The sequence below is a fragment of the Ananas comosus genome, linkage group 2, assembly GCF_001540865.1.
Source record: "Ananas comosus cultivar F153 linkage group 2, ASM154086v1, whole genome shotgun sequence".
Classification (NCBI taxonomy): domain Eukaryota; kingdom Viridiplantae; phylum Streptophyta; class Magnoliopsida; order Poales; family Bromeliaceae; genus Ananas; species Ananas comosus.
The window spans coordinates 15,524,197-15,546,768 of NC_033622.1; the positions used below are offsets into that span (position 1 = coordinate 15,524,197).

General features: G+C 34.0%; 3 protein-coding genes across 6 annotated transcripts; all 3 read left to right on the forward strand.

Moving 5' to 3' along the window:
* LOC109706784 (EVI5-like protein) lies at positions 3,236–7,874 on the forward strand. Of its 2 annotated transcripts, none has more exons than XM_020227768.1 (10): positions 3,236–3,414; positions 4,164–4,392; positions 4,826–5,021; positions 5,621–5,791; positions 5,898–6,014; positions 6,231–6,428; positions 6,715–6,774; positions 6,852–6,950; positions 7,050–7,225; positions 7,612–7,874. In XM_020227768.1, exons 2-9 carry the CDS (start codon positions 4,244–4,246, stop codon positions 7,212–7,214), a joined length of 1,155 nt encoding a protein of 384 aa, XP_020083357.1. In that variant the 5' UTR covers positions 3,236–3,414; positions 4,164–4,243; the 3' UTR covers positions 7,215–7,225; positions 7,612–7,874. The 2 variants fall into 2 exon arrangements, with proteins under 2 accessions (XP_020083357.1, XP_020083356.1); XM_020227767.1 differs by having other exon boundaries at positions 4,167–4,392.
* LOC109723131 (mitochondrial pyruvate carrier 1) lies at positions 8,606–13,027 on the forward strand. 3 transcript variants are annotated; one of them, XM_020251368.1, is made up of 6 exons: positions 8,878–8,900; positions 9,585–9,699; positions 10,900–10,954; positions 11,039–11,174; positions 11,882–11,960; positions 12,790–13,027. In XM_020251368.1, coding segments are annotated over exons 1-5 (345 nt in total). In that variant the 5' UTR covers positions 8,878–8,898; the 3' UTR covers positions 11,919–11,960; positions 12,790–13,027. The 3 variants fall into 3 exon arrangements, with proteins under 3 accessions (XP_020106965.1, XP_020106957.1, XP_020106948.1); XM_020251376.1 differs by lacking the exons at positions 8,878–8,900; positions 12,790–13,027 and adding an exon at positions 8,606–8,685 and having other exon boundaries at positions 11,882–12,146; XM_020251359.1 differs by lacking the exon at positions 12,790–13,027 and having other exon boundaries at positions 11,882–12,146.
* On the forward strand, positions 18,138–19,981 carry LOC109726605 (cytochrome P450 71A1-like). Its single transcript, XM_020256313.1, has 2 exons — positions 18,138–19,083; positions 19,162–19,981. The coding sequence occupies exons 1-2, from the start codon at positions 18,184–18,186 to the stop codon at positions 19,771–19,773; spliced, it is 1,512 nt and encodes a 503-aa protein (XP_020111902.1). The 5' UTR covers positions 18,138–18,183; the 3' UTR covers positions 19,774–19,981.

The following is a 22,572-nucleotide window of genomic DNA, read 5'->3' on the forward strand; positions in this document are numbered from 1 at the left end:
ATTAGAATTTGAATTAGAATTTGAATTAGAATTAGACTCATACTTTGATAGTAAAATAAAAAAAATTTTAAAATAAATAATTAATTTAAAATAATTCATTGTTTAGATACTTCTTGAACATTTTTACTGTAGGGTGACAAAAGTACGTCGATGTTTCGGGAGAAAGTTATGAGCCCACGTGATCAATTAATTCAGAAATTTTGACTTCTAAAATGAAGAAGAAGATGAAGAAGAGATTCTTATGATGTTGGTACTGTTGGAACCAAAATTATGAAAGTAAAAGGCTGAAGTGCTGTTAATTATATGAATGTTATAATAATTTAACGTGAGCATTAATGATTAATTAGCAATATTATACACGGGCCGGTACTTAGAATGTTTCTCAAATTATGGTCGAAATTTAGAAAGATGGCCCTACATCAAATGCTGCGAGAGCTTGCATTAATTGAAGGCTAGTACTCGATCGATAGGGAGCGCAAAGCGGTCAATTTCAGTATGAATGTTTCTACATTTGATTGTGTTAGATATGACTCGAAATTTACTATCGATTCAGGTTCGGATTTACGACTCGTCGACAGCTTCGCGGTGCGACTAATTTAGAAAAGAAAATTATGGAGGAAAATGAATGTCTGTAGTGGGGTGCGGGGGGCGGAGCCCCCCGCGGTACGGATCGGATCCGAAACCTGTTATGAGTTTTTCTTTTCGTTTTTTATCCTAGAGGCGTGTGATCGTGGTTGGTTGTAACCTGAAGAACATTGTATTCCCTTTTCGTTCCATAGTGAAGTCCTCTCCTCCCTCGCCCGTGGTTTTTTCCTGCAAAAGAATTTTTCATGTAAATCTGTGTCTCTTTATTTTTCTGCTTGTGGTTTGATTGTTTTTGTGTTCGTCATTTCGTTTCTGTTTATGCATTTGTCGTAACAGATTGTTTAGAGAAGTTGGTTAATATTTGATGTTTTTAATGAACAATGAGATTTGAATTCAAATCTTACCTTGCATATAAATAAGTGTGTTTGTGATCATGATATATATATATAAAATAAAAACTTAATTATGGGATGTCTTGGAAATCTGAACTGAAATTGAAAGCATTACTTGTGAAAATTAAGATACTAAATTAATATCATATATTCTATAAGAAAAAGTAATATATTTTTATTCGGAAGCAAATTAGCAAAATATACAGTAGCTAGAATTAATCTCTAGGCATAAAATAAAAAGGACATCTTTTTAACCTGATGGTATATTCTCTAGTTAGCCCTTCAGCGTTAAGTTGAACACTATTCAGTACACATGAGATCTCGTTGAGAAGCTCCTCAGAACCGCGCTTAGGCACAACGCTAACAAATTTCATGCGACGAGTTTATTTAATTATGCAGGTGTTAATTAGTACTGTGATTACTCATCAACACTTGCCAACTCCCCTCAAGCCCCACAAGGCATGATTGGAGACCGAATCGTAATGCCCGATCTCGTGGAAAATGCTCCTGCAACACGCAGTGCATTAATGCACCTCGCATAACCTGCAAATTTTGATCTGTAACACGTCAATGTCGATCGACCTTCATGCACAGTATACAAAATTGAACGTATCGTATATATTGCATTCCACATATGTATAGTAGTGGCTCGACCCATTAATGCCCATGCCAACAAAACCTAACAAGGTGTCGATCCCTTTTAATTTCTAACAACTTGATTAATTAATTTGCATTATTATCGTATAAAATACTCCAATTTGCATGCATTTATATATGCCTACAAAAAGTGTCTTTGCAGTAATAAAGATTGCTATATATTAACTTCTTATCTTTTGAATCACCACTACTAAATAGTAAATCCTCTATATCCAAGGAATAAAAAATAGATAGTAAATATTATTTTTCTACTACCAATAATATTTAAGTTTTTCTCTTTTGCATACTATCATTAATAATTAATGAATAATAATTAATGAAAATGATTCAAAAGTCTAAGTTGATCAAGGTGTAATAAAACACTGAAGTACTATTTCAACCAATTCTCCTAATAGATTGCGAAGGGTAAGCCCTACACTATAATTATTAAGTAAGGATAATGTCCAAGTTGATCAAGGTGTAATAAATCAGTGGGGTTCTCTTTCAACCAATTCTCCTAATAGGTTGTGAAGGGTAACAAGCCCTGCGCTTCTTTTAATTATTCTAATATTACTTTTGTAACTAATTTTAAATTATTAATTAGGCAAAGGGCTTTTATTCAAAGTGCAAGTAGAGGGAGTAATATGCTCCATGAACTCAGTTAAAGCATTTGCGTTGTTGTGAATTGTGATGCTAATGCATTTTTTTTTTCTTTTTTTGTCATAGTTAATTACTAATAGTATGTGGCCAATTATTTTACAGAAAAATGTCCATGTGTAATTGTGAAAAAAAAAAAAAAACTTCGCGGGCTTATAAAGGGCTTGCCCACAAAATGAGAGCTAGGCCCATCCGCGTCAGTTACAAACACAAATGGGCTAGGCCTACGGGCCAAATTTCTCACTATATCGCTTTCCGATAAATATAATTTACAATAAAAAATAGTATCCGTGTGCAAAGAAATTATAAATTATAAAATAATTTTAGTAAATTAATAATAGAGAAATTTGTAATGTTATATACTTATATATATGTAGATTAGAATACTATCAATAGCATCAAGTTATTAGTGTTATTAATTTTTTAACTCTTGAATTGAGAAATATACGGTTAGGATAATTAAGACCCTTTAGGGTTGAGTGGGTAGTTGGTTGAATAGTATAATTTAACGGATAAAAATAATTAAAGGGTTAAATTTAACAGTGAAAAATTTGATAGTATCAAATTCTTGATGTTATTGATAGTATCCCTGCCGAACTATATATATATATATATATCTATAGAGTCCGGCTACTATGCTATTAATAGCACGAAGCACTTGGTGCTACCAAGTTTTCCGCCGTTAGATCTACCCTTTAGATCATTTTCACCCGTTAGATCATACTATTCAACCAACCACCCACTCAACCCTAGGGGGCCCACATCATCCTAACCACACATCTCTTAATCCAATGGCCAAAAACTTGGTAGCACCAACNAGAGAGAGAGAGAGAGAGAGAGAGGTGTTTTGACACACATTTTAATGAATCCAACGGGGGGTTTGTCGATACGGGTTCGTTTCCTGTTGGTATCGAAAACCCGTTAAGAAAATTGGGGGTACACTATAGCTGTCTCTGAATCGGCAATAACATTTTCTCTCTTTTTTTTTCTGTTTACAAACACCTCTTCGACACTTCGTTCGATCGTAGTATCAAAATTCCCCCTCTTTACGAAGAGAAACTCACGAGAACGGAAAAAAAAAAATAGTCGCCGATCCCCAATTCTCACTTCATTCGCGATTCTTTCGATTCGGGGAGATAATTAGGTACATCTCTCCCTCTCTCGCGAATGATAATTTTTTTCTTTATTTTTTTTATTATGATTTACTTTTTTATTCTGCTTTTAAGGTAAATTTCCCCACATTTCATGGTTGGTTTTTGCATTTTTTTTCTTAATTTAAGAAAATTCATGACCTCTTTGTGTAATTATTGTATTGTGGTCTCTTAATTTTATACCTTGGTTATTCGCTGGATTCGCCACCTTGTAATTAGCTAGATATTTGAGTTCAGCTGTAGTTGCATTTACCAATATATTCAACCAAATTTGTTGTTCTAATTTACCGTTTCGATGGTGAGTTCATTTTGTGCGCTGTGTGTTTTTGCGCATTCGTTGATCATTGTTCGGTGGTGTATTACTTTAGATTGTATGAACCTTCATGTAGGTGTATGAAAAGTTTATAGGAATTCGATTTAACGAGTCCTTCGTGTAGGTGATGATGGAAAAATCATGAAATTAAGGCTGTTTTTTTAACAGATTACTGAGGAACTTGCCGAGCCCCTCGTATGTAATTCGGTTGTTGCTTTGATATCTACAGCAGCACTGTAGTTTGAAAATCATGTGTATTTGGATAAACAGATTGTTATCTTCGAATGAAAAATTACTATACTGTTTTGTTTATTGATCTCTGCCAGCTGAGCTGGTGTAGCGATTTCAGTCGGAATGGAGGATCAATTCTTTCACTGTAATAAGCTTTGACTTGTTATGTTTGCTTTCTTTTTTTTTGGTTTTGTAAAGCAGTAGTAATGGATGATCATGTAAGGAAAAAGTCCCTTATATTCTTAAGATAGCCAAAGGCTCTTCATTCGTCTGTGGGGATGGAAAAGAAAAGAGCTACTGAAGAAAATGAATCAGGATTTGCTCCTCCTTCAAGATCGGTGGACAAGTTTGGTTTTATAAAGCAAGATAATTGGGGAAATTCTGCAGAGGGCTTGACGAGAAGCAGATCTACAAATGACCGTGAAAGGTACAGATTATACCGTACTAATCTTTTGATTCTCTTCACAGGTTTTGTTTGATTGTAGCAACTGCTTAATATTTTTATTCTTCAGGAGAATTTAATATACTTCAACGATAATAGATGTGAAGTATGCATATCTGAGTTTAGATAATAAACATAGGAAGAGCGAGATTTCACATAAGATGGTTACATATAAGATTTCACTGACCAATCTAGATTTGAACACTATAACGCTTGACTCTGACTGTGCATTTAGAAGTTTCTATTAAAAATTTTTTGGGAGATACTCATCAACAATATGATTTGTCACTGTAAATGTCATATTTCGATCATTGACAAATCATATTGTTGAGTGCATGACATTCCGGTTGTAAAAAAGTGATTTGTACACTCGTTTTAGCTTTCTTAGTAGTCAGTATTTTCTTTGAACTTCTTTCAGGGAGGAGAGGAGGATTAAAAAATGGAGGAAGATGATAGGTGTTGGTGGAAGCGACTGGAAGCAATATGTTAGGAGAAAACCTCATGTCGTTAAGAGACGTATAAGGAAAGGAATTCCTGATTGTTTGAGGGGTCTCGTCTGGCAATTAATTTCTGGAAGTCGAGACCTCCTGCTGTTGAACCCTGGAGTTTATGAGGTACTCTTGCCTGTCCTTTTTTTTCCTCGGCTAAACATTGACTTTTTCTTCCATAAAATATCTTAGTTAAAGCTTACAGAAAATTATTTTTATGTAGTGAATCGTAGCAATATGTCGAACTAGAGGTTTTATTGTTGCATCTTTAGTTTGATTTTTAATTTTGTGCACTAGTAAGATATACTTCTTGTAGAATGTTGTCGGTGTCACCAATCGTTTCTGGTTAACCACTTATGGGTTATTCAAGTTTAGTCTGAAGTTAGTAAGTAACTTTGTTCTTCTGAATTTACTTTTTTCTGGAAACAATCTATTCCTACATGCTAAACATGTGGACACAATTGTGTTAATGGGCTTGAAAGAAACAGATCCACAGAATCGGCGGGGGGGTGCCGGCGTTGGTTTTTGGGGGAAGAGGGCGGGGGGGGGGGAGAGGAATCTAAACAAGAGACTCAAATTCTGAGTAAAATCAAGCAAGATGAGTTACATTTTGTCTGGACTCATATTTTATTGCCTTGCCTGTATGGGTTCCGTTGTGTTTAAACCAATCTGTGATTAGCATTACCTTTTTAGTTTGTTAACAGTCTACTAATTTTCTGCTGCAGCGACTTGTGATATATGAGACATCGCCATCAGAACTGGATATCATTCGTGACATATCTCGGACTTTCCCTTCACATGTTTTCTTTCAACAGAGACATGGGCCTGGACAGAGATCCTTGTACAATGTTCTAAAGGCATACTCTGTCTATGACAGGGATGTTGGATATGTTCAGGTTTGAGTCTAAATACTAAAGAAAAAAAAAGATTTGGAAATTTGTAACTGACATAATTGAATAGTTAGCTCTTGGATATCTATAATGCAGCTGTTTTTGATTGCAGGGTATGGGATTTTTAGCAGGTCTGTTACTTCTTTACATGAGTGAAGAGGATGCTTTTTGGCTAGTAGTTGCTTTATTGAAGGGGGCTGTTCATGCACCAATGGAAGGGTTGTATCTGGTAATTAAAAATATTTAAAAAATTCTTGTTTTTAAATAAATACGTACCTTCATTTTGATGTTGAGATGACATTTTTGTTTAATTATTTTTCATTGCTTCTTGGTTCATCATTGTTTGTGGGAAGAGGCCGTGTAGTTGCCCATGAGTATATATTCATCTCTACTTGTAATGCTTCAGCATCTTGGACTAGCACTTATGTTTGTACTTGTGGAACAGGTAGGTCTGCCACTTGTACAGCAATACCTATTTCAGTTTGAGCAATTAGTGAATGAGTACATGCCAAAGTTGGGGCAACATTTTTCTGAAGAAAAGATAAACCCAAGCATGTACGCAAGCCAATGGTTCATAACTGTATTTTCATATTCATTTCTGTTTCCTTTGGTTCTTCGCATTTGGGATGTTTTCCTGTATGAGGTTAGTATCGTCATGCTTCATATATTAAACACAATAAGGTCATCCAAGTCATTATTTCCAATTATTGTGCAACCCAGAACCACCTAAGAATTTATAAAATCGATCTCGTGACACTAAACTCACATTGAAAATAATTTGCATGAAAGCTTGTCTTTTTCTCTTGAAGTGAGAATTTCTTACTATATTAATTTGACTAGGAATATTGCTCTCTATGTAAATTCTTGCATGTTTTCCTACAAGGTGACTTACATTGTCACTCTCAAATTTTAAAATATCTTTTATGCAGGGTATGAAAGTTGTCTTTCAAGTTGGGTTGGCTTTATTGAGATTTTGCCATGATGATTTGGTGAGCTTTCTGTTGTTTCTGATTGCTATGATCTGATTGTAGAACTTAATTTACTTCAAGCCGGTCTTGAACAACAGGTAAAGTTACCCTTTGAGAGACTTATACATGCTTTGCGAAACTTTCCCGAAGATGCGACAAATCCAGATACACTATTGCCGCTTGCGCTCTCTTTTAAGGTGAAGATCAAAATTCATATCCACTTTTTGATCAACAAATGAAACTGAGTCACACTTGTTGTTTTTCCTTCTTTTTTTTTTAAAAAAAAATACACATAGGTTTTGAAACACTTGGAGGAAACTGAACTAGAATATCAGAGGAGAAACGAGGGATCTGTAACCTGCGGAGTCTCATGTGGCAATCGGCTGCTTTCAATTAAATCAAAGACACTAAGCAGGACTCGAACGGCTGCTTGTGTCTTTCAGAATGAATCTTCGAGCTAAGCCCTATGGCAGTAAGTAAAATGTTATTAAGATAAAGGTGCTATATCCTATACAAATCCTTATGTACAGCAGATACAATTATTTTCTCTCTGATTTGTTTGTTGATTGTTTTCGTTCTCAAAATATGGCTTTCATTGAGCAAGTAATGCTGCTTGTATAATATTATGTGCAGTGATTTGTTGTTGAATTTCGACTGTAAACTTAACCGTCTTCGTGGCTGATTTATTCGGCATATGTATTTCATGTAAATCACCAATAATACACTGAAAGGTGTCTCTTCGGATGATTCGTTGCTATTGTGATTTATTTGCATAGCCAATATGAGGGATGTAGATTGATTTGGATTTTAGCCCATGATATAATTTCAGGTATCACTTTTAGACCCTCTTCTTGCCAGGTCTTTTCTCCTTGATGCCGGCGGCCGCTGCTACTGTTTGGAGATGCTTAAGGCTTCTGCTCTGCAGGAAAACATTTCTATGGCTTTGCTTGGTAGAGGGTGGCAAAACTATTCTCAAAGAGCCAATGTAATATATTAAGGCGAAATATGTGAGGATTACTGAAATGATGAAGGCTTCTTGTAATTTGTTTTGTTAAATGAAATGCCTACAGATTATTGATTTTCAAAGAATAAGTTGGAGGAAATTGTAATTTGCTTTTTCAGTTTATTTTTTTATTGAGAAATTTACTTAATTCATTGAATACTCTTCATATAAACTCTATTTCGTTATTATTTTTTAACCCTTTTTTTTCTTTTAACTTGCTTAAGCCCCTCTGTTCACTCCTGTTCTTTTTAAGGCTAAACTCTTAAATAAATATTATAAATTAAAGAAAAAAAATGCACTGAGACCTGCGGAACTATAAGTCATATTGAAATAGCCCCTTAATTATAACTCTTTTTATCAAGTCCTCTTAAGAATGTAAGCATTCGTAATGAATTAAGTATTTTTAATTGAATAAATAAAAAATTACATCAAATCATGATAATTTTATGTAAATTTTGGCCTTTAAATCAAAACTAATGGTTTTTATTTTTTTTAGTGGGCAAAATTAGAATAATTAGCAGGTGATAGTTAATCCATGCATTAAATTTAATAAGAATAAATAAATTACTAAAAGTTAAAAGGAACATCAATGAGAAAAACTAAATTTAAAATAGGCCATTTCAAAATAGCATTAAGTTGAGGAGTTTTCCGTACATTTTAACCAAAATTAAATTAATGAATCAAATGATTTAAGTTCGGATTCGTGCTTATTTACTCTTTTTTTTTAGAGAGAGAGAGAGAGAGAGAGAGAGAGNAATAAATTACTAAAAGTTAAAAGGAACATCAATGAGAAAAACTAAATTTAAAATAGGCCATTTCAAAATAGCATTAAGTTGAGGAGTTTTCCGTACATATTTACAAATTTAAGTGTCAAGGAACTCGATCGACGACGACCCAACAAAACCCTAGCCTCGACCTCGGCCTAAAAGGTACTCTCTCTCTCTCCCCCTAATCAAATCGTAATCGATCGAGCGAATCCCATCAGAGATCTAAGAGTCTTCTACCTCTGGGGGACATTTTGTGTTGTTTGCTTCGATTCCGCTTCCCCTTCTTATATTGTTTCAATCTGATTATCTGTTCCTGATGAGTGGACCCAAAATTTGTTGTGAGGCACTCGATTACGATTTGCAACGTGAAAGATCATGCACGTAGTATAACTTGTTCTTTTTAAACTTTTAGATTGTAGGGATCAAGCAATTGTGGTTGAGATTTTGATATTAGTACATATAGTAGTTCTGCTATTTTGTCAATTAAGCTTACATGAAGGGGAAGTTTGAGCAGCGAATTGATGGATTATGAACTTTATCAATCTGATTGGGAGGTTTATTAACTCATTTCTGTCGTTAAGTAACTATATCATATAATTAAGAAATTTTGATGAGCCCTACCTTGTCGTGTGTGCTCATTGAAATGCATGAATTGGAAGTTGCAATGGACAATCAGAGCAACGACCTCAAGGTGGTAGAGTGTTAGGGCAAACCACAAAATGTAAAGTAGAATTGCTACTCCATGAAGTGCTTCCCAGTTACGTTCGATCCTTATGTTGCTTAATCTCTATGGAGACATATTGTAAAGAAGCTGATAAAATGAGATGCGATATTCTTTTTTCTTCAAATGCTAAAATTTCATGTCGCGTCCTACAATAATATTATTAGCTTATTTATTTCAAATTATTCTGTTGAAGTAAGGAAATCAAGCTCAAAATCAGTCGTTTGATTGTTGTTTAATATCTGTCGATATGACCCAGTCCATTTATTTGCATGTTCTTGACAAATATACTTCTGTTCCTTTAGTTGTTTTCTAATGCTATAATTATTACCATAATCAGGTACCTAGCAGGAAAAGTTGCTATGTCAGCCTTCCGAGCTTTCTGGAACAGTCCTGTGGGGCCAAAAACAACTCATTTTTGGGGACCTGTTGCTAACTGGGGCTTCGTCGTTGCTGTTTGTCCTAACTTCACTTGTTGATTTGTCAGATGCTTTTTAGACTTAAAGACAAAATGCTATCTATTGTGGCAACAGTTGATTGTATTGAATTTTTTTTTTTTCCATATTAAATTTTAGCTTCTACTTTTATGCCTTTATCAGCTTACCTGATGTTATCTCTGTTAATCGTGATAGCTGCAAAATAGCTGAAAATGAATTAGCTGTTATGGTTCCTCTTACTACCATTTTCTATTATTCTGCTTTATAAAGATCACAAGGAGAAATTGATGATTTGTTCGTATTTTCTAAGTCATTTTCCTTTGAAACGTTTCAATTCTGTGAAGTTATACTTTTTCCTGCATGTGCTTAATTAGGGATACCCTGTGAGGTGTATCTGCGCATTGATTAGTGGAATGCAGTTGTCAGCAGGATGATTTAATTTATCTGTTTACGTGCTGTTAGAGAATCTCATTCTCAGTGCTTTACCAGGATTCTTTGAATCTTTATATTTTCTAGTTCCTTTCATTCTTCACATACTTGGCAGAGATAGAACTTGGGGTGATTTGAGATGTGATGAGATAGAATTCCAGTTGCCTGGGAGAAGTGTCTGCAGGCACGCGTGCAAATTTATGCTTGTGGTCTTTCTATGTTCTGGTCATTCTGGTGTCCTACTACTAAGATGATAATTTGCTGTGTACTATTCATGATCATTCTAGTGCTTGAATAAGTTTGATTGGGAAATTAATGGAGATATTTTCAAGCTACAATTTATGTTATGTATTTCTGCCATCACACTTCATTTGTCTAAATAAGTGAACTTTGACAGGTTAGGTAGCATTTTAAAAATCATTCAAATGGTATAGTATTGATTAGTAAGTCATAACGTTCTATTTGCAGCTTGGATGGTTCTATTTCTGGGTGCAAAAGATAATAATTTGGGTCTTAATGGAAAATCTTTAAGATTTATTGCCTCTTTTCTGCGAGCTGTTTCAAAGTTATAATTAGTTAGGGTCTTTGACTGAGGAAAAGGGACAGTTTTGCATTTGTAAACCCATAATTCTGTGAATTTTTCATTTGGGTAGGCTTTAACATGGATTGTAATCTTTGTCTTGTGATTGTCAATGTTCCTTTTGACCTTGCTCTAATCTATTTGATACCCTTCTTCGTGTTTGAGTATTGTTATGGATGCAGTTATATGACTTGCGATTGCTTTTTCAGGGTTTGGTAGATATGAACAAACCCCCTGAGATGATATCTGGCAACATGACTGCAGGTAGAGACACTTGAAAATGAAAATTGTGGTTTATTTAATTCTCACAAGACAAATATTAATCTTCAACATTTTCTTGTGCTGCAGCCATGTGTGTTTATTCAGGACTCTTTATGCGGTTTGCATGGATGGTAAAGCCTCGAAACTACCTGCTTTTAGCATGCCATGCCTCCAATGAATCAGTTCAGCTCTATCAGTTATCTCGCTGGGCAAGGGCCCAAGGGTAAGTATCTCAGCACTGAAGTCTCCTTTGGGAAATTCTTAATACTTTAGAGATGATAATTTAGCCCAAGATGCGATGATAGACTTAGCTGGTTCATTGAACCTATTTGTCTGCTAATAATTTTAGCCCTATTAATATCACTACCTACAGGGGTATGGATTCATCTTAGATCATAACCCTGATGCATCATATCCACATTGCTTGTAGTAGACTCTCATTTTATGGCCCTAGTCTCTTTCTGTCATAAGATCTATACTTAATAAGCATCGTATTAGTTGCTCCATTCAAATATTGGTTCAAATACTGGACCGGCTAACATCATTTTTCCACTTGATGCTTACTTCTGCAAAGTTGGAAGTGTTATTCTTTTGTGCTCAATAGAATCATGTTGCTGGCATTATAATAGCTGAACTTCTTGATGTGCTGAATTTCTTAGTGTTTGGTTCACTGGAAAATTATGTGATAACCTGTTTGGAAAATTATGTGATAACCTGTTTTTATGCATACGTGCCCTCGTGTAGGGACTAGGGAACAAGTGTAATTTTACTTGTTATTGACATTGAGAATGGAATTCCTATTTAAACTATGATAACAGATGTGCATATTCTTTCTTGTATTGTTGAAGCTTTGTAGTCTGGAAGTACATTAGTTTCTTCTGTGCTTTTGCCAATTTATTATGCAATTTGTGATGCGCATAATATTGACAGATTCCTGGACAAGAAAGAGCCTGAGGTGCAGCAATAGATTCTGAAAGTGGGTTTTATCTTTGGTTTATTCAATAAAGAGGTGATGTTACTGACGCTTTATTTTGTTTAGATTGCAATTTGAATTGTTTATACTATTTTTATCAAAGATCTTGCGCTGGTTCTCCTCCTAAATCTATCTAAACTGTGTTGCGAATTTGTTGCTTCGTGGATTTGCGATTATCTGTTGGTATCCAAGAAGGGATTGATTTTTATTTTTATTTTTTTTAAATAATTGGAACGACTATAGGAATAGTGTCAGTAGTAAAATACTCCGTTTGGGCTTGTGTGAGAAAATTAGGTCCTATTGTATGCAATGTTAGCTGTGCACTATGTTATAGGATGCACATCTTACATTTCATAATTCTAGAATTTAATAGATCCTTTTGATTATTATTATTTTTTTGTATAAGAAAATTTGTATGATAAATGAGTAAATCCTAGTCATAGAGAACGCTGGGTGTAAATCTAACGCCTTTAGCGTACAGGCGGCATTGCTCATTTCTTTAATGTCGAGTTGTCGACTCTTGCTTACAACTCTTCATCAAACGTAAGAAAGAAACAATCTAGCGGGTTGTTTCTTTGCATGCCGATCCTACTGCATTGCATGTCTAATTGCTCGCGAAGCTAATTTCATTATTTGAATTGATGCATTGGAAACTGTAAGAAAAGATCTATCAATATATAGCAGGTAAGGGCCTAATCAATTTTCAAACCGACAATATATATTTCCTTCTACAATGGATAGAAGAGGGGTACAATTTCTCAATACGGTTACTAGTTAAATGCATCCAAATTTATAGAATTTTTTACTTATATTCAATCAAACAAAAATTTATAACTGGGATTCATTATATTTTTAACTATCTTAGATATGTTGAATTATACTGGATCAAACAACCTTCAAGAGTAGCAGGGTCGTCATCATCATTCTAGAAGAACCAGAGGTTGCAGAGAACAACAATCCTCGGTGTCGCTTCATATTTTTATTATTATTATTATTATTATTTTTTCCATTTCAACATAAATTACAATTTATAGAGGATTAGGTGACACGGGGGTGGAGTGGGACTTAATTATGTTTCTAATTGCTACTTAGCTTGTAAGGCATCTCGAAAAGATCATTTGCAGAAAAGACAACGAAGTGGGTAAAATTTACGTTTTATTTTTTTGACCGGAGAAATCCTTGGACGTTCGAGTTTCAACAACGTGAGTGCATACGATTTGTCTAAGAAACAAAATAATAACAATAAAAAAATGAGGCACTAAGTATTTTTTTAAATAAATATTAATAAATTATTATTAATATTAAAGAGTGACACAGCATTTATGTTTTACAACTTCATGCGTAGAAAATTTGGCCGGAGCAGATTTTTTTTAATGCACGAGGTTGGACTGAGAAAAGAAAAGCTGTCAAAAATCAGAGCGGATTATCAGTATCGATCGCGAATTTACGTTTCCAGGTGGGAATCGGTGATTACAACAACATAATAAAACACACTATACTATTATTATTATTTAATACCAAGAACAAGAACCAGTACCAATACCGACAAAATAAATAGCCACTGTATTGTAGCTTCCGCCTAACATCCTACGTATTTATTATTCAAAACAAAAAATTATACAAAATTAAGATTAAATAAAATAAAATTTTTACGTCGTATGACGTATCCCGTGTCTTCCACGGGGCTAATTGCAAATTAAGTCCAGCTCTAAATTTCAACGGATGCCACTCTTTCTGGGCCCACAAGATTTCTTCTCAATCTGCGCCAACTGAGCCGCCAGCCTTAGCAGTCCTGACCTCTTATGGATAGGCATGCATGCAGGCAGTGACGAAGTCAAAAATTAAGGTTCGAAGAGATCGAGATAATAATCTATTGCTAGAGCGTCAGTAATGATAATGTGCTTGTTAAGGTACCGTTTAGTTCGGGTATAAGTAAGAACTAGTTATTACAGAGATAGGTATAAGTATGGGAATAAAAAAATAGTGTTTGGATGAAAATTAGGTTATTTCCGAAGATAAGAAAAATAACGTTTGGATAGATAATATGGAATAAGAAAAATATTAGGTAATTTTATATAGAAAATGGAGGTATTGGTGGGGATAATTATAACCGGTTATTATAGATAACTGAGAACTACTGTTCTCAGATAAAAAATTAGCATTTGGGTATATAAGGGGATAAGGGCCTATCCTATCCCCTTACCAAACACTGCCTTAAAGAATAGCAAGATTATAAGAACTTACGAAAAACGGCCTGAAGAGTTCGAAAAAAGATTAGGATACAAATTTTATTAAGAAAAAAATTAATTTGACCCCATTTAAAACTAAAATTTATAATATGTTAATTTTTACTATAAAGAATTTATATATAATTTTTAAAAGTTGAGGGATATCATTGAACCTCTTTATGGCTCCGTTCTTACTGCATGCCGACTATATAACGCCTTTCTTACACCGCCTTGATTTTTTTTTTTTTTTTGGTGGCGGGAGTGTCCGCGTTTCTAGTTTCTACTGTATCGTCGCGCCAATATATAATACACATTCTATTCAAAGTAACTGAAGTGTGTGACCATCTATCTAATTCTCGCCAGTTTAAGGACACTTGTTGAATGCACCTGCTATAATACTAGTAGGATAAAGCTCTTTGTCTTATCAAAATATTCTGATCATTAAGAGTTCACATTGTTAATCTAGATAGTTAAATTTAATGTAGAAAATTTTAAATGCCTAAAAAACTAAATTTGGTGATTTTTCAATGTTATTTATATGATGATGGAAAGACGTAAGGTTCGACATATTTTTGTGGTATTTAACTTATTTACTCGATTAACAGTGTAAAACAATTCAAACAAATTATTTTTCAATGAAAATTATTTTCACCGTGTTCCGATCTTTTATTGAAAAACTTTAATCTCCATTGTCATAACATTATTGGTTTGTAATTGTTCATTTTGTGATTTTTGATATGATGAATAATATTTAAAAAAAAATTAAAAAATTCAATTCATGAACACATTATATGCTCTAGGTTATGTTTGACGGTGCAATTTACTAATTCAAAATTTTTATCTCTAGAGCGTAAGGCCCATGTGGTATTGAGACTCATTCGATACTAATAATTAAAAAAGACAGAGTCGGAAGAAAATTGTGTAAAGTTATATTTATTTGCTTTTTAGTCGAACGCGAAAGATATATCGTAATGGACTTATTGTGATACGCAGAATATTATATTACATATGAACACAAATAAAATATTTTTTTATTGTACTTTTTCGCTACTGTATGTAATATAATTTTCTCGTTATTCCAGACGGAACCTTAAGGTATCGTTTGGTTCGGGGATAAGCAAAAAGAGGGTATTCCGGGGATAGGTATAAATTGAGGTATAAGCGAGGATTAGATCAATTTTGCGTTTGGATGAAAATTGAGTTATTACTGGGAATAAGAAAAATAGCGTTTGGTTAGGTAAGATGGGATAAGAATTAAAGTTGGTAGTTAAAAATAAAAAATAATGATATTATCTTTTTCTTTATATTAGAATTTAAACTTTTATATTTTATATTTATATTTTAAAATTTAAAATATAAACTTTTAATTTAAAAATTAAAATTAAAATTTTAAATTTTAAAATCTCAAATTTATAATTTTAAAAAATTAATTTTTTAAAGTTTGAACATTAAATTTAAGATGAAATTTTAATTTAAAAAATAACATATCAAATTCTAAATATAAAAGAAATTAAAATATCAAAATTTTAAATTTTAAATTAATAATTTAAAATTTAAATTTTTAATTTGTAATTTAAAATTATAAATTTTAATTTTTGAATTTATAATTTAAATTTTTATATAATTAAAAATTCTCTCTCTTCTCTTTCATGGGTGGAACAGTAGGTGATCCTAAAAATATTTTTTTAATTTAAAAATTAAAATTAAAATTTTAAAATTAATTTAAAATAAAATTAAATTTTAAATTTTAAATTTTTTTTAATTTTAATTTCAAACTTTAAAATTTAAAATTTAAGATCAAATAAATTTAAAATATAAATATCAAATTTATATTAAAAAATATAAATTAATATTAAAATTTAAAATTTAAAACTATAAACTTGAATTTTGAAATTACCAATTATAAATTTTTAAAACTAAATTAAAATTAAAATTTTTTAATTTTAATTTTAAAAAAATTAGGGTGGGAACAACTTGTTCCCACCCCTATTCCACCTAAGGTGGGAACTAGCTATTCCCACCCTAACGGGTTATCCTAGATAACCCGTTAAGGGTGGGAATAGCTAGTTCCCACCCTTAAAAATAGTGTTTGGGGAACAAGGCGGGGATAACCCCTTATCCCCACCCTTGTTCCCCAACCAAACTAGCCTAATTGGATATGAGATGAATTGGTGTGGTTTTCTGCGCCTAGAACACTCTATAGATTAACATCAAACAATGAGCGAAAAAATGCATATGAGTAAAGCATACCTGCTGGTTATTGTAAGGCCTCAATTTTTGACCGGAAGGACCCCAAAGGCATTTTGCCGTTCCATATCTTGGATAGATAGAGGGTTGAGCTTTTTTTTTTTTTTTTTTTTTTTTTTTTTTTTCATATTATCAAACATTGAACAATGAAAATTTGTCCTATTAATATATAGGATAATAATAGTTAGATTTCACGTACCTTGTCACTACCGCCATTATTTCAATCCTCAATTAATTTAATAATAATAATAATAATAATAATAATAATAGCTAGATTCCACATATTTGGTCACTAACGTCATTATTTCAACCCTAAATTAATTAATAACAAAAAATAAAGATGCTATATATAGGCACCTCAAAATGTATTTTAAAATATTTTTAGCCAATAAATTTTATATATCTGGTACTTGTGTATGATTTAGTTATTTAAAATTTTGGATATAAAACTAGGACGCTATTAATATTTTTTAGGTTACTAAGCCCATAGAATTATTATTTTCTTTTAAAAAAGAACTTGATTACATCATACATATATAATTTTGGAAATAACATAAACACATTTACAGAGAAAAAGGAAAAACATCAATATCTCCAAAACTAGATAAAAGGTGTAAGTACTGAACCAAATAAAGAAAAAACATCAATATCTCCGAACATAAGCAAGAAAAAAAAGAAGATATAATGAGAATGAGTGCTCTTTAAATCTGAACCAAATAAATTAAGCTTATAACAATAAAAGAGTCATGGTATAAAATAAAATATGATAGATAAAAATAATCATTTAGTTTGTCTTGACTCGAAGGGACCAACATTCTGTGCTGTGGAGAGAGGCCAAATTGAACCGAGTTATATTCGAAATGGCGTGAGTTTTGATTGGATCGAGTTATATTTGAAGTGGTGTGAGACTGACTAAATTAAGTCACAATCGAAACCTATAGACATTGTATCTGTACGCTTTAAATGAATATATTGTATTTATCTAATAATTCGAGCTTTTGGGATTAAAAATTCGTGTCCCTCGAATATATCAGAACGTCTCTATATATTTTCAAATCTGCCAAGCGTGCGACCCCAGTATGAAAAATACTCATGAAGTTTGTGAAACCTAATTGCAGATAGAAGTTCCGAATAGTACAAGAGCGTAGCAATAACGACTAACGAGACAAATGAGCTAGATAATTGTGGGAAACAACGTGAAGAACAATATAAAAGACCACAACAAAGAAAATTACACAACAAAAAAGAATAAAAGTCCGTGCATGTTGGTTGAATTTGGCTGAACAGCCAGCAAAGATCCGGCCAAGGGCCAGAGAAAACGGTGTTGGTTGAGAAAATTAGAGAGAGAAAGAGAGGAAAAGAGTCTTAAGACTTTAATTTTACCAAGTGAAAACTTTGCCGGCTTGTATATGTGTAAGAGTATAAATCTTACATCCCTACAAAGAATCTAGAGTGCATATTTTACACGCATACCATAAGGCATGTAAATAATATCGCACATTTATAATATTTTAATTCAGTAAAAATTATATTTTTTTTGGACGGTTGAGACGGATACGGCTTGTCATGCAACACATCAATCTAGGTAATAAAATTTTTACACCAACTAAACAATGACTTTATGCTTCCAACTGTAAAAGAACTCCTCCATAAATAAATGTCGCTCAAGCTGAAAGGAGAAGGTAAAATTAATAAGCCATGCAGATACGTAATATAAATGCATAGCATATGCAAGAACTCCTTTTAGTCCCAACCTAAAAGAGAGCACCCCAAACTAAGTTTCTATGGCTCTTCCTCACGTGATCGCCTCCCTGCTGCTGCCTTTCCTACTTGTTCTTCTTGGCCTCCTACTGCTCCCTCTTCTATTCCTCACAAGAAGAAAGGGCTGTAGCACATCACTAAAACTTCCCCCGGCCCCTCCCAAGCTCCCAGTAATCGGCAACCTCCACCAGCTTGGAATACTACCCCACCGCTCCCTCTCTCGGCACTCGCAGCGATACGGCCCCCTCATGTACCTAAAACTTGGCTGCAGGCCGACCGTCGTGGTGTCCTCTGCCGACATGGCCCGGGAGATCCTAAAGACGCACGATCTGGAGTCCTGCAGCCGACCGTCCCTCACCTCGTATACGAAGCTCTCCTACGGTGGCTCGGACATCGGCCTCGCGGCGTATGGAGAGCAGTGGAGAGAGCTCCGAAGGATTTGCATCATCGAACTTTTCAGTGCCAAGAAGGTCGCCTCGTTTCGATCCATTCGAGAAGAAGAGGTGGAAAGAACTATGAGCTCGATATCCTCTTATTCAAGCAGTTCTCTCCCTGTCGATTTGAGCAAAGAATTGATAGCGCTTACGAGCACTATCACTTGTAGAATGGCCTTCGGAAGGAGCTACCATGATGTTGGAAGCAGGTTTCAGGCGATTCTGAACGAAACACAGGCCATGCTCGCGGGCTTTTTCATCGCGGACTACTTGCCTATCATCGGATGGGCCGATTGGCTCACAGGGATGAGAGCGAGGCTCGAGAAGAACTTTATCGATCTTGATCGGTTCTACCAGCGAGTCATTGACGAGCATCTCGATACAGTGCAGCAGCAACGTGGCTCTAGCGAAGACTTTGTGCATATATTACTGCGCATGCAGAAGGACGAGAATAGTCTAACCACAGACCAGATCAAAGCAGTCCTTATGGTAAGTAAAATTTCCGATGCTGAATCGCATAAAACGTTGTCCTATATTAATTCTACACAATTTTATTCTGTTTTGCAGGATGTTTTCATTGGTGGGAGCGATACGTCCTCAGCCACCGTGGAGTGGGCGATGACGGAGCTAATGAGGAACCCGCAAACGGTGAAAAAAGCTCAAGAAGAAGTAAGAAGCCTCGTCGGGAGGAAAGGAAAGGTAGAGGAGAGCGATATCGACCAACTACGCTACCTCAAGTGCGTTGTGAAGGAGACCATGCGGTTGCATCCGGTGGCTCCCATGCTGATCCCAAGAACAACGTTGCAGCATTTCACAATCGACGGCTATGATGTCCCGCCCAATACGATGATATACATCAATGCTTGGGCGATCGGAAGGGACGGAAGTTACTGGGAATGGCCGGAGGCGTTCAAGCCGGAGAGGTTCATGAACAGCGCGGATCTCGAGTTCGCAGGGAAGGACTACAATTTGATTCCATTTGGGGAGGGTCGCAGGATCTGCCCAGGGAAGAACCTCGGGATAAAAACGGTGGAGATCATGCTCGCCAACCTTCTTTACTCCTTCGACTGGGAACTTCCAACGGGTATGACGGAGGAGGACATCAACATGGATGAGGCGCCGGGCATCGCTGTGCACAAAAGACACGCTCTCCGCCTTCTCGCCACTAGATATATATAGCGGCATCTATAGCTAAAATTTATACATATGTACACCCCCGTGCATCTTTATATCATCTCTCGACGATCTACGTACCTATATATATCTATTATGTGTCTTACTAGCTATCTAAGTTATGTGTACAATATGCAAATCATGTACGTACTTATACCTCACAACTTCTCAGGTAGAATCACATATTCTACGTACGTTATTATGTTAAGACAATTTGCCGCAGCAGTATTTCAGAAAAATCTGAAAGCCGATCTGGCCTGACCTACGTACGTACTCCCTTTCATCGAGGAAGTATTTGGCTGTTGATACTTCCGATTGAATATTACTATACTAATTTAATAAAAATTCATTCAATTATATAGGATTTATATAAACTGTTGGGAGCATTTAAACATGAGGCCGTTGTTTTAATGCATTCATCTAGGATTTACTGGCTCAAATAAAAAAGACGGGGCGAGCCGGAGCACGACCACGGACCGGCTTGGTCCGTTACACTAGGCAGTGTTGGGCCGCTGTCATTGAGCCCGTTGGCCCGAGGCTCGGCACGTCAAGAACTGGCACGGCCTAAGCCCCAGGTCCTTTGCCTTGGACCTTCGGGAATGAGTTCCTGTTCCTCCCTAGAAGCTACATCTCCTTTGAATGGGTTGGTCCATATTGGATCAAAACATCGCAAATCACTTTTTTTAAAAAAAAAGAATTAAACATATAATTTGTTTAAAAAATATTTTTTTGTAATTATTTTTCAAAATTTTATATTTTCTTTTCTTACGTATATTACCAAACTACTTTTTTCTCGCCAATTTTTATTTTAGTGCTAATAAATTTATTATTTTAGAAAATCTGATAATAATTCTTTTAAGAGACGTTGGTTAAGTAGTACAAAAATATAAAACAACTATTCATGGCAGACTCATTGATAATTTCTATGAAATTATTATTTTATTATTTTATATATTTTATTATTTTTAATATCAAAATAAGTTGAATATATCTCTTTTATTTTTAATCAGTATTTTATAGTGTAGGGGATAAAAAAAAAAAAAGTTTAAGCGGTGCAAAAAAATTAGTATAATATAGAAAGTGAAATACAGTATAGTGTAATTAAATCTTACAAAAAAATAATTATGGCACATTGTATGTGATAATTACGAAAAAAAGAAAATCATGGCGCACAGCTCATGCACGGCACTAGTAGGAAACTCCAATTTTGAGTCTTAGTCCTTGTTTGGATGCATAGTTAAAAAATTTTATAAAATTTTTATTGTATAGTTTTGATCTAAATGAAATACGAAATTTTGTGACTATACAAAAATTTCAAAACTTCATATTTAAGCTGTTTGGATACATATCATATTAATTTCGTGGGTGTGATATTTCTTTTCTGGGGCCCACTAGATTTCACCCGGGGTGTACTAGTTTCAAGTTTCAACTCGCGTCCTCATTTTTCCATCCACAACGTAGCAATTACTATCTTTTATATTCAGCGAATGAGAGCAACTGCATCAGAGGAGTCAGATACGTATAAAACTGTCCCTGATTTGATATACTGTACCAATATTCTTAAAATATAGGTAGGAAAAAAAGTATATGTTCTTCCCATTTAATTTGGGATCCGATACGGACCTGAGTATTTAAATTATTAATATATTCATCGAATCTGTTTGAACATATTTGGATAGTAAATATCTGTCTACTATCCGCTTAAAATTAGGTACGGATCGAATACAGATCAGGTCCAGATCAACTATACGTACCCGCATGCATATTTTTTATAGACTATTAAATAGCTTATGCACAAATCATAAATTTTTTACTATCGAAAACTCATGTTCTAATGAGTTGCACCCAGTCAAAGAGATCGAAGAGGCAATGAGAGCGGCTAGGGTTTGATTTTTTTTTTACTCCTTTTCTTAATTCCAGCAATAAATATGGATTCCAATTTAGAGAGAAAAATTCAAACAGTAAACAACGGTTAGAATTTAAAAAAATAAGGAGAAAAAAAATAAAAAAATAGTAAATATAGTGGCTAGGTTTCACTAAGATGAAAATACACAGAAATCTTTAATCTATAAATCCTATTAAAATTGATTCCTCAACTTTATATTTTTTTTATTAACTATTGGGTGTTTTATTTCTCCAAGTCGGAGATGGGTATAATGTATCCAAATCCATGCGAAATTTTTATGATTTTTTTTATCTATATATTATTTATTTTTTATTGGGTCCAGTTCGATCCGGGTAGGATATGGAATATCGAGATATTTTGATCATACTTGGATGGAAACCTCTTTTCGATTAATACCTATCTTATACAAAGTTGAACAGGTATGGATTGTACATTCGTTGTACAACAAACATGCATTACTTTTTAAGCATAACAAAACATGAATAATTTAGGCGTCATCTAATATCTTGATAATTTTTCTTGAGATAAAAGTAGCATTCTATCCGCTTCATTTATTGAACAAATGAATTAGACTGCATAGGTGAGGCAACAGCAAGCCTCTAACAAGGCGGGCAAAAAAAAAAGGATAATTGCTTAAATATTCTTCAAAATTTTAAAAATATCTTATTAATCTCTACTTTTTTTTTTCTTTTCAATATACACCTCATATGTTCCTTAGTTATTCTAAAATATTCCTACAATTATCACCCGCTAAATTAATTTGGGTTAACGTGAGTTAAATATCTACTAGAATTTTTTAAAAAAATTAAAATGCCTCTTTTGCCCTTAACACAAGGGCAAATAAGAAATATTGGTGATGATAAAAAAATATATTTGAAAAGACTAAAAATTAAAATATT

Coding starts and splice junctions, on each gene's coding strand:
- LOC109706784 (XM_020227768.1), top strand. CDS start 4,244: ATGGAAAAGAAAAGAGCTACTGAAGAAAATGAATCAGGATTTGCTCCT. Junction 6,429..6,714: donor GGGATGTTTTCCTGTATGAG/GTTAGTATCGTC, acceptor TCTTTTATGCAG/GGTATGAAAGTTGTCTTTCA. Junction 6,951..7,049: donor CGCTTGCGCTCTCTTTTAAG/GTGAAGATCAAA, acceptor AAATACACATAG/GTTTTGAAACACTTGGAGGA.
- LOC109723131 (XM_020251368.1), top strand. Junction 10,955..11,038: donor ATCTGGCAACATGACTGCAG/GTAGAGACACTT, acceptor CTTGTGCTGCAG/CCATGTGTGTTTATTCAGGA. Junction 11,175..11,881: donor CGCTGGGCAAGGGCCCAAGG/GTAAGTATCTCA, acceptor TAATATTGACAG/ATTCCTGGACAAGAAAGAGC.
- LOC109726605 (XM_020256313.1), top strand. CDS start 18,184: ATGGCTCTTCCTCACGTGATCGCCTCCCTGCTGCTGCCTTTCCTACTT. Junction 19,084..19,161: donor AGATCAAAGCAGTCCTTATG/GTAAGTAAAATT, acceptor TCTGTTTTGCAG/GATGTTTTCATTGGTGGGAG.